The sequence below is a fragment of the Sceloporus undulatus genome, chromosome 3 (genome assembly GCF_019175285.1).
Source record: "Sceloporus undulatus isolate JIND9_A2432 ecotype Alabama chromosome 3, SceUnd_v1.1, whole genome shotgun sequence".
Classification (NCBI taxonomy): Eukaryota; Metazoa; Chordata; class Lepidosauria; order Squamata; family Phrynosomatidae; genus Sceloporus; species Sceloporus undulatus.
The window spans coordinates 7,444,501-7,456,509 of record NC_056524.1 but is presented as its reverse complement, the minus strand read 5'-3'; the positions used below and the strand labels follow the sequence as shown (position 1 = coordinate 7,456,509).

At 40.6% G+C, this 12,009-nt stretch overlaps 1 protein-coding gene across 1 annotated transcript in view; it reads right to left on the bottom strand.

Annotated features, from left to right (window-relative positions):
- Positions 1–678: 678 nt before the first annotated feature.
- The window catches only part of LOC121925124 (unconventional myosin-VIIa), a 114,698-nt gene continuing 103,367 nt past the window's right edge, over positions 679–12,009 (bottom strand). Inside the window, exons 39-45 of the mRNA XM_042456920.1 lie at positions 10,787–10,874; positions 8,526–8,632; positions 7,300–7,485; positions 6,008–6,124; positions 4,972–5,055; positions 2,673–2,792; positions 679–1,543 (exon numbers count right to left, since the gene is read on the bottom strand). Of these exons, the coding sequence (XP_042312854.1) occupies positions 1,454–1,543; positions 2,673–2,792; positions 4,972–5,055; positions 6,008–6,124; positions 7,300–7,485; positions 8,526–8,632; positions 10,787–10,874 (792 nt within the window). The 3' untranslated portion in view covers positions 679–1,453. The remainder of the gene's footprint in view (positions 1,544–2,672; positions 2,793–4,971; positions 5,056–6,007; positions 6,125–7,299; positions 7,486–8,525; positions 8,633–10,786; positions 10,875–12,009) is intronic.

Genomic DNA, 12,009 nt, shown 5'->3' with positions numbered 1-12,009 from the left:
AACAAGGTAGTTGTGTGCCCTCTCCCCATGTTAACTTTTCCCACTTCTACTTTAGCAATATGTGATGTTGCTTTGAGCAGAGGACAGAATGGAAATACTAGTTTTGGAATTCAAAGTGGCCAGTTTTCCCCCCTAAGACCTTTGTCTTAGAACCTTTCCATTTTCAGGAAAGGTTGCTTTGAGTATTTCTCTCCCTTGGAAGGTACAACAATTTATCAGCTTACAGTAATTTCATTCCTCTCCCCACTGCCTTCCTAAAACTCACCAAAACCCTAAGAAAAAATTCAAATCAAAACAATTTTTATTTACATTTCTTGGCCAATTTAAATTTAAAAAATTAGCAGATTTTCCAATTGATTTGACCACAAAAATGGGAAAAGGAGTGAATTAACACATTAGACATGGTTTTCTGTAGGATTATTGTTCTGTCTAGCATGATAGGCAGGGCAGTTTTGCAGATTTGAACTGGAAGAAACCTTCCAGCACCCAGAAAATCCTGTTTCCAGTGTTCCCTCCAACCCAAGAATCAAGGAAGAAAGCCTTTGGGCATAAAGTTAAACTTACTTATTCAAAAATGAGTCCCACTGATCAGATCTTTATATTATCTTTCCCTCAGATCAATAGCAGATCTGTGAAAACCAAACCAAAACACACTCCACCCCTTCTCTAAATTTTTTCTTCTAAGTTGAGAAAAGCCGTTCCCCACCCATGTTAAATAAATAAAAGGAGTAAGAAATTTTAAAAACCCACACACACTGTAAAACCAAACCTCCTTAAATAAGGTCAGCTATTGCACATTTAAGCTTTGTGGCCCATATGTTACACACTGCTTGATCAATCGGTACTAATCCTTTTTCTTTTCCTTTTGTGTATGAAATGTACATCATTTCCTTGGCCTCTTGAAAGTTTTATCTGAAAAGGAATTAAAAAAGAAAAAAGAAGAAGATACTGTTTTCTTCTCTTTCCGTCAAACAAAAACCCAGCAGATTTTAATGAGATTTTCCCATTTCTAGCACAGCGGCTTGGTCCATAAATCTCTTTGTTGATAATTTTGTTGTGAAAGACCTTAAAAGAAGCATTACACAGCCTTTCCACATTCAGTCCTTGATGACTCTTGCCACTTTGGTTCCATATGGAAAACAACCCCATCGGAGTTTTGCTGTACCACAGTCTGGACGAAGCGTTGAGGCTTAAATCCAGAAAAAGAGGGGGGGGGGAAGTCTGTCTGTGTGTGCGTGTGTAAAATGAAAGGCTGTTCTCACAGATAGTCATCCTCACTTGAAGGGGACGTCAATCCACAGTCCTCAGAATCAGAGTCCGACAGGCTTTCTGAAGGGGTCCTGCTCATCTTCCACACTTGGGTGGAGAAGGTCTTCCCCCAACTGCAGGGGTAACCCACAGCCCTCAGTTGGCAGAGCAATGCCAGGGCCATTGGCCAGTGATCACTCTCAGTTCACTTGCTTCCTTTTGCGTTTCTTTGCTTACTCATTGCTGTCAGCATCTGGCTGATGTAGGAAGTCAAGAGATCATCCATCTTGTAGCCCTAACAAAAAATAGTGGCAATGAGAAGCTATCATACCCATCCACTGAATCCCCTCCTTCCCCCAACACAACACGGCACCCATGCCATAGCATCCAGTAGCTTCACAGCCAGGGTCATCATTAGGGTGTGTGAGGGGTGAGGACCACACTGGGTGTGCCAATGGCTGCCTTCCAGGTCTGGTGGCTCTGTGGGTCAGGCAGGAAAGCAAGTCTTCTCTCCATTGAGCTTGGCCAAAAGCTCTGCCAGATCTGGAAAAGGCTGTGGGGCAGTAGCCACTGCTGGGACTGGGCTATCTTTCAAATCTGGCGACTCTGCTGGCTGCACATGGCAGCCCTGCGAGACCCAGAAATATTATAGTAGAGAGGTAGGGGGGTATTAAAAATGATCTGCACTTGGTGTCAAATATAGGAGGTGCACCATTGCTCATAACCACTGCCTCTGTATCAACTGAGTGACACAAGGTCAGAGCCTGAGTGGGGCCATGTTGGACCAGACCAAAGGTCTACCTCCTGGCCAGTTTCTTATCAGAGGAGGCCCCCAGCAGGACATGAATGTAGGGAAGTAAATCTTCAACTATTTCATCCTCACAGAGGAAAATGAATAATCTGTGTACTTTTTTTCCCACTGTGGGAGAAAATGAATATTTTCATGCACTGGTTGCCTGGTATAATCACATCCTGAAGTGTTCAGGGAAATTTCTCTATGTAGAAATGTACATTTTTTTGTGTGTGCAAAAATAGCTTTTTTATTAAAAAAATTTTTTTACAAACATTTCTGTTTCCCAAACCATTTTTTTGTGCAAAAATCAAATTTATGCAAAAAAAATAAATAATTTTTTTTTTGCACAAAACATATGCTTCTGGAAACAATGTTTTTTTAATGCAAAGACATGTATCTTTTGAGGGGAGAAGCCCTCACAATTTCTGTGCAAAATACATCTCTGTTTCCAGAAATAATCATTTTTTTGCGTGCAAAACTATGTTTTTCTATGAAAGAACACCTTTTTTTGTTCCCAACCCCTTATGTGTTTTCTGGAAACTGTGGATTTTTGTGCTAAGAGTAATGTTTCTCATGAGAAATAGGTGTGTCTGAAAATACAGATGAAAAATCAGTGTGTCCTCCTCCTTACCAATGAAGTCTCACAGAGCAGTTTGCTGCCTCGCACCAAGTTGCCGATGGTAATGTGGAAGTAGGTATTGCCACTGCTCCAGTTGGAGATCTTTGTGAAGGGGTGAGTAATGAGAATATCCTAGAGAAATGGAGAATGCAGTTAGATATCTCTTTACCTATGTTTGGAACACCCTTCCTTTCCATCAGGAGTGCTTCTTTCTCCCATTTCTACTAAAACTGTAAAATGTTTAAATAGTAAAATTTAAATCTTTTTTTCAAATTTAATTTTCTAAAATTTAATTTTAATTTTCAATATAATTTCAATTTAAAATTCTAAAATTGCCACCCAAACGTGACTTCATGTGCTGCATTTTCCAGTCCAATATTCTGCGCAGTGCTAGGGAATGTTACTTTTCCAAGATGCCGTTCCTAGAATCCTCTAGCCGCTATGGCCAGGGAATTCTGGGAGCTGTACTTCAAAAAAAGGTAACTTTGCCAAGGCTTGCTGGAATTTAGGGCTATACAGCCCTCTAATGACAAAGCTTGTTTGTGAAGTGGAATTTAGCAGTGCTTGGAGAAAATATTTGGGATGAGGTGGGGGTTAGATTGCAAAATCTTTGAGACAGCATGACCTGTTCATGGTAGCTGGAGGAGTCTGGAAATAGTAGTATTTTTAAAAAGCACTTCTCCATGCTCTCTGAAGAAGAACATGACATACCTGTCTTTCAACCTACCATCTCACCCTGTCTATGGCAGTCTGCACAGTAGCCTCATTAAATCAACAACAGATCTACTTCACATAGTAACATGAGAATAAAACAAGACATTTAGTGGAGCATCATAGGTTGGACATGCATTAATCCCCAGATTCAGTCCTTGATATTGCCAGTGTTTCAAGAAAAGGATCAGCTTTCAGAGAACAAAAAAGGCCAAACAACAAGTTGGAATACCACTGCCACTCACAGAAAGCATAACTAGAAGGAGAAATAGCCAATGGCCACCTGATGTCGCTCTGGGGTACCCAAGTAAGTGGGGGGGAGACATTGGGGAAGCTTTGGGGCCAGAGTACTCCAGGATGCATCCAGAGTATTCTGGCCTATGCAGAAATGGCAATGGACTCCAAAACACCTCTGCCTGGGGGTGGAGACACAGCTCAGTACACCCAGGACATCCTAGGTCTCCGGTGCTCTTTTGTCCCCAGGATATCCCTTGAACTTCTTGCTACTTGGATGAAGTGTGGAATAGTTATCATCATTATCATTTTAATAAGTTCTTCAAAAGAAGAAAAACTTTTCAGACAGAGAGAAGAAGCCCTGGTGGCACAGTGTCTAAATGCCTGTACTGCAGCCACAAGGTTATGTGAGTTTGATCCCAGGGGCTCCAAGGTCCACTCAGCCTTGCATCCTTTTGTAGGTCACTAAAATGAGTACCCAGCTTGTTGGGTGCAATTGGTTTACACATTATAAATTGCTTAGAGACTGCTTAGTTCAATGTGAAGCAGTATAGAAAGCTATTGCTACTTGCTAAAAACAGAAGAAGCACTATCCTGGATCAGACTAAAGGTTTATTTATCCCAGCATGCATTTCCCACAGTGGCCAACCAAGGAGGCTCACCAGGAGGATATGAAGGCCACACTTTTGTTTGTATTTTACAGCAACACATATTTCCTCTAACACTGTAAGTAGTATCTACTCATTTCAACTCTAGGAATTTATCTAATCCTTTCAATCAGGCAAAAGGAAGAATCAGGGTTTCTTCATGGTTGGTTCTTGTTGAAAAGAAAATTCAGGTGGTAAATTGTTTGGCCACTCATTGCATCTGTGATGTCTGTTTTTAAAAACACAACGTTTTTGGAATCTCTTCCATCTGCACAAGAATCCTGGAGAGAAAATGCCAGGGGGTTGGACTGGCAGCAGGGTGGAGTGGACAGCCCTTGTGGTCTCTTCCAACTCTATGATTCTATCATCTATTTATTTAGTTATTCATTTACTATCCTGCCCTTCTCCCAGCACAGGACCCAAGGCAGCATGCAATGTTTTAAGAACACAATACAATTTTTAAAATGCTTAGTACGAAAGTTAAAACACCATTAAATTAAATTCCTGTTATTTTTTTAAAATGCAAGTTAAAAACAAGTTAAAAGCAACATTGAAAGATGGTTTAAACCTAATAAGATAAGGGACTATCCAAGTATCAAAAGAAAGGGTCAGTGTTTTAATTTTGCTTGCCCTTCACCACCCCCCTTTGCACTCTGAGCAGCCTGCTGAAATCTGCTGAGTCCGTGTTCCCCAGAAACTAGACAGGAGACCCAACTTACCTTGGTTTTGCGATCGATGAGGCTGACACCATGCTTGTTGATGGCAATCAGGAGGAGTTCTGGGTAATTTGGATCTGTTGTTTGCTGTGAAGAATGAAAGGTAAGAGATAAAGGTGAGCAGGGATGGGAAAATGGCATGAAACCTAGGAGCTTATCGCATGGTTTATTAATTTGGTTTACCTCTCCCGGTTTAAATTTCAATTCGGGCTGCATGTTAATTTTATCAGAAAGTTTTTGCCACTGAATTTGCTGCCCGAATATAGCCCGGGTGCATCCCCGCTTCCAGGAGCTCTCCAGCACCTATTTTCTTAAGCTGGAAAACTCCCAGATCTGAAAAGAGTTGCACAGAGCGCTCCTGGAAGCAGGGATGCACCTGGGCTGTATTTGGGTAGTAAATTTGGCAGCAAAAACCTTCTGGTAAGATCAGGATGCAGCCTGAATTTAAATTTAAACTGGGAAAGGTAAGACAAATTAATAAACCAAGCAAAAAGCTCCCTAGTGGGTGCTATTAAAGTGGACCCTCTACATTCGCTGCAGGACCCCTGTGAAAGTGGAAAAATTACAAATGAGAAAATGCTTTTTTAAATGTAAGGGAACACATCTCTAGGAATTTCTAGGTCCTCCAGGGCAACTCTATGGTCAATATCTGCTGGAAGTTGACCACAGAATTGCACTGGAAGACCTACAAATGCCTAGAGAAGTGTTCTCTTTAGGAATCTCTAGGTCCTGCAGCACAGCTTTTTGTGGAGGTTGACCACACAGTTGCACTGGAGGACCTAGACATTCTTAGTGGGAACATATTAACCAAGTCCGTGAATAATCAAATCCACAAAAGTCAAAGCTGCAAATGGGGAGGGTCAATTATATTGAGCAAATGGCCCCACTGTTTAGGCAGATTCATAGAAATGTCTCCAGGTGTCTGGATGTGGGTTGCTAAGGAGTGCAACTATCAGCAGCAACCACAACTCTCCCTTCTCAATTCCCTGGAACCTCCAGATAACAGAAGGAAAAAAAGGAAAGAAACATGCATCTCAACCTTCACTTCAAAGAAAGCTGATCCAAACGTAGGCCACTTGAATACAATCTTGAGGAAGGCAAGCTTGGCTTCTTCTCTCGTTTTACCTGCATGCTTGTTGAAATAGGCCACGATGGACTGCAGGAGAGAAAAAAAGGTGCTTGAACAGTTCATAGACCTTTTGTTTGTGTATGTGACAAAGAGAAAATGTGACATGTTACAATGAACGGTTATTGCCCAGAGACTTCCATACTTCTCTGTAGTCACATGAAATAAAAGCTGTGATCCCATTGAAAGCAGATTCTGCCATTACACCAGCAGAGATGGTACCAGTGGTAGGAGGGAAAAGACAAGGGGTATGACAACTATGATAGAAGTCAGGCACCACAGAACCGGACTGTTCAATTTTTCCACAGTGGAGGTTCTTCCAGATTATTCTAAAGAAGTATGATTCCTGGTAATACAGCTCATTGCGTTTGACTATGTTTTGCTATCTCTGTGTTCATTCATTACATTATTCTGGGGCAAGCCTGAATGTTCAGGTTGTAAGCCTGCCATTGTAAATGACTAACAGTATGCCAGTGACTGTTTGGATATATTTTTTTAAAAAAACTGGGAACTACAGCTACAAATACCAAAACCCCCCCCCCCCCCCCGCCACCACCATTTTCCCCATCTGGAGGAGATCTTTGTCCGTTTTCCCTTGCCACCACTGAATGGCTCTGGAAAACTGGTAGAGTTGAACAACAAGATTCTGGCCAGAGGTTGCAAGTCTCAGTAGATTTTCATGTTTAAACTGTTGAGTGACTTTCTGAATGCTGTGTCTCTTCCTAACAGAGTTCAGAAAAAATACTTCTTTGGATGACAGGTAAACCTGCTGGGGAATTCTGGAAGCTGTAGATGAACAGACTAGCATTCATAAATTCTGGTTATTAAAGGCTGCAGGAGCACCAACTGATCTCTATTACAAACTTAGGACTTTATCACACGGGGGGAAAGCTGGGATTAAAAAGATATTTTCTGGGCCAAGTCCTGAGATCAGAACAAGACACATTGTGATCAGGGAGGATTTATCCCGGGTATAACCAGGGAATAACCAGGAACAAATCATTCATGGGATTTCTCCATGAATGATTTGTTGCTAGTTATACCCTGGATAACCCCTCTCTAATTGAGATGTTGTCTGAAAATCTTCGTCGCGATCTTGGGACTTTGCCGGGAAAATACCTTTTTAAATCTGGCTTTTCCCCGCTTTCTCCCCGTGTGATAAAGTCCTTAAGCATTGCATGTGAGGCTCGGTGAAGCAAACCTACCCTCTTCCAGTCATCAGGAGACAGCTGCCGGATGAGGGGCTCAGGTACCAATTCCTTGAGGAGTTTGGGGATGCTGGGGAAATAGGACTTGTCATCTTCAAATTTCACCCTATAGATCAGGGCTCCCAGCTGAAGGACTTCTTCCCGGCTGCATTTATGGTAGCCTCGAAGGTACTTTGGTAATTCCTGTGCCAGAAAAGGGAAGGGAGGGAAAGGAGGCAGGTTGCAATATCACAAGGGCAAAAAGTTGGAGAGTGTTTCCTGATCATTTATCTGTCCTATTTTAGGAAATGGAAGGAAAAAATATCTTCTTTCATTACTCCTAGAGGAATTTATGGGAAATATGTAAGTAGTCTTCTAGGTATTTTGCAAGGAGGTATCCAGTATCTCTCTGTGCAATGCCTTTTCCCAGCTCTAAAAGGCAAGTAGACAGTGCTGGGACATAGCTCCCTATTTGGCCAACCTGAGCAGGAATTGGATTAACTTACCTGTTGACTCGCTATTCAATAATTGACTGAATGAAGCTACAATAATAGAATCTTAGAAGTTGAAGGGACCACAATGGCCATCTAATCTAACCCTTGCTAAGCAAGAATATGCAACTACAGCACTTCTGAAATGAACTACTTATGAACTACAGGCCATCCAATCTCTGTTTAAAAACCTCTATAGAAGAAGAGTCCACCTCCCTCTGGCACTGTCAAATAGTTCTTATAGTAAATATGTTCTTCCTAATGTTTAGATGGGATCTCTTTTCTTATAATTGGGACCCAATGGTTTATGTTCTAGTCTTTGGAGCAACAGAAAACAAGTGCCCAAAACTGGACATAATATTGCAGGAGAGGTTTAACCCAAGCAGAACAGAGTACTACTACTACTACTTTTTAAGATTCCTTAGATTATGCTCCTTTTGACACAGCCTAGAATTGCATTGGATCTACTCCAGCTGGGACTAAATTCCAGGATTCCAATCCCTATTTTTATCTTCTGCTCAGGTACTATATACAGGAGCCTTAGGTTATATTGTATGCTGTGGCTTCACAATTGTAACAATGCAGAAATGAATTTAGTGTTCTCCTGATTCTCTGTGAGCCACCTCAGAAGGCATGCAAATTCTGAAATAAATATGTAAATAAATATTAATTTGGTCTAAGAGATTTCCCAAGAAAAAAAAAAGGAATTCTTATACTAGGTATTTGTCTTCTGCTGGACATTTGGGGGAATACCTGATAGTAGTGGAAGATGGAGTCAGCCATTGAATCCTTTCCAGGCACAGTGTTTGTCCACAATTTTTTCATGAAGAACACTTGGTATGTGAGAGAAGGCACTATCCCTACCCAAATAAAGAATTACAACAGTAAGTTAGAGATTATTTTGTGCACTGTATGCTGGAATATTTAATGCACAGAACTATGATCTAACTCCACCTGGGACAGGCCATGAATGTTTGGCTTGCACAGCATTACAGACAGAGAGGGGGGGTCTGTCCCTCATAATGAAATAGTCCTTGAAACCAACATAAAACCCTGCATGTTGATAGTATAACAAGCAGAAGGATTCTAGTCCAAGCCAAGGAAGAGCATTCAATCAAAAATGGACATACCTGCAAACATTTCACAGATGAAAACAGAGACACCATGTAGCCAAGTAACATCATCATTCATCAACCTTTATTAGGCATCTCAATAGACAATATACAACAAACAATACAATACAAAATTAACTAAAATAGTCTACATGAATACTTTAAAATTTATGATCCTTAAAATCATCTAACACTAAACTCTAACCATTATTTAATTTGTACCAGATTTTTGTTGCCTCCATTAGAAAATTGGCCATCAATCGTGTAATCTGTACATTACAATCCTCCAATAAATGTACTAAAGTTATATCCGTTAAGCAGTAGTTCATTTCCAATAGTTTCTTTAGCAATTTCGCTCTCGGTTTTTGATAGAGCGGGCAAAGAAATATAATATGTTGGAGAGTATCTGGAGATAGTTCACATATGCATATTCGATTTGCCAAAGGGATCCTCAAATATCTACCCCTGGTGACACAGGAAGGGTGAGTATTCAACCTTGCAAAGAGGAAAGCTTTCCTCGAAGCCTGAAGGGACAATGATTGAAAGTACTTTGGCATCTCGCCACAATAGGGGGGAATGCCAAATACAGAAGGGGAGCACACTCTGGGAGGAGTGGAATAAGTCATCTTGTAATCCCAACTCAATAAACAATCCTTAATTGTCTTGAAGCACTCCTCCTCAGTTAGGAGGAGTAGAGAGTCCAGACTTAGGCCCTTTAATTTTAATTTATCTTCATAGATTTTTGACCAGTTAGTATAATAATTATCAGTAACATAAGAGTGTGGTCAAGATGGCAAAAATTATTAATGAGGAAGAACACACAAGCTAGAAGAGTCTGCAGCAGTTTGCATTTGCCTGAGCCTATTGGGAAGGGCAAGATTTCAGCCTCCTCCTCTTCCTCTTACCACCTTGCTGTATTAACGGAATGAGTTATTTTTGTACTTTAAGCTCAGCAAAAGTGGAAAGTGGGAGGGAAGTAAAGAGAGAAACTGAAGCATCTGGGATAAGAGATGATTAGTTTAGACTGCCAGGAGGATAGGCATAGATATGTCCAATCATCACACTATAATTAATTAATTATACAGTGGGCCCTTGGTATCTTCTGAAGTTTGGTTCCAGGACCTCCCCGTCATAGACACCCAAATCCATGTATCCTCAAGTCCCATTAAATACAATGGTGTGATAACATGGTGCCCTTTCTATAAAATGGCAAAAATCAAGGTTGCTTTTTGGAATTAATGTATTATATACATATACACACACACACACACACACACACACACACACACACACACTCATATATATATATAATTTTCAAGCCGTGGTTAGATGGATCCATGGCTAAAGAATCCATGCATATGGAGGGCCAGCTGTATATTTATACCCTGCCATTTTTCCAATAGGGGATCCAAGCCCACAACACAGATTAACCCAAAATGCTGCCAAAACCTAATCATATTAAAAGTAGTTTAAAAACAATTAAGTAAGCTATCCTGTTAAAAACAAAACTAATATTTTTAAAACTTGAAAGAATTTAAAACATGAAAATATAGCAACCTTCCACCACAATTAAAAGACCCTTCTGCAGCAATCCATTCATAGCCAAATGCTTGTGCACATTACCACACTACACTCTTATAGCACTCCTATTCCACTTTTACTGCTCTGGCTGCCTCCTGTTGCATTTTGGGGTTTGTAGTCAAGTAAGGCCTAAGAGCTCTCTGGCTGAGAATTCTAAATGCCCCCTCCCTAAACTGCAAATCCCAGAATACATCCGGAGGCAGCCGGAGCAGTAAAAGTGGAATAGCAGCACTATAAGAGTGTAGTGTAAATAAAAGCTTTCAGGACTCACACCAATTATATAGAATTGAAACATAACATGGGAAGTGTCATGGCATTTACCATCTTTTGCTGGTCTGGCTTTCTTGATCCAGTCGGTTAGGTGCCTGACAAAATCAAAGAAGAAGTCTCCTTCAGGTACACTGATGACCTAGAAGGATAAATACCGTTAAAACAAAAATTGAAATGTAATGACAAGAAAGCCTGTAATTATGTGAGTCGTACTACAAGGGGCATCATACATTGTATGCTTGCAGCCTTATGCAGTTTTGGGGAAATAGCAAGTATTAAGTACATTTCTATACCGCTTACCAATGTACTAAGCTGTTTACAAAGTGTAAGCTAATTGTCCCCAACAAGCTGGGTACTCATTTTAGCGACCTATAGAAGAATCCCAGACTAAGTCTACCCAGAGCCCAGAGCCCCTGGCTGGTACTGAACTCATAACCTTGTGGTTTGTTAGTGAGTGACTGCAATAGAGGCATTTAACCACTGCACTACCTGGGTTTGTAATGCTCATGCTATGGCTTTGGCCATAGTTATTTCTACAAAATATCTGTATCTATATCTATATCTATATCTATATCTATATCTATGTTATATAAAATATAAAACAAATAAAAGTTATTTATAAAAATATCTATCTATCTATCTATCTATCTATCTATCCATCCTATAAAATAAAAATGTTATTTTTATAAAACAAAAACATACATTTTTAAAATAAAAACCTGGGGTCACTCCTTTCTACTTTCATAAAACCTTGCCCCACTCACACCAGTATTTTAAAAGGACACAGGTGAACACCACAGCCCATTTCTGCCCAAAGGCAGATGTTTAGTAAGTAGTGGTGTCTCACACCCCTTGGAGTGTCACTTGGTGCAGCTCACACTCCCATGCCTGTTTGTGACACACCTGGGTGGACTCTCTATCTTTGGAGGTCTTTAAACAGATGTTGGATGGGCATCTTTCTGGAGTGCTTTAGATGTGTAATCCTGCATGGCAGTGGTTTAGTGTATATGGCCTGCATGCGCCTTTTCAACTCTAATATGATTCTGTGACTGGAGAGCTGGAGCTGGAGCTGTGCTTTGCAGTCCAGAAAATTATGATGTGGAACTGAATAGTGCTTAGCAGCCCAAGAAACTTTTGCATGGAAGTAAGTTCTGCTAAGTGGCTCTGGAAACTGTAGCCTAGAACTGAGCTCTAATTCCCCGGCCTGGAAGCTCCTGTATCATCATCATCATCATCATCATCATCATCATCATCATCATCATCATCATCATCAT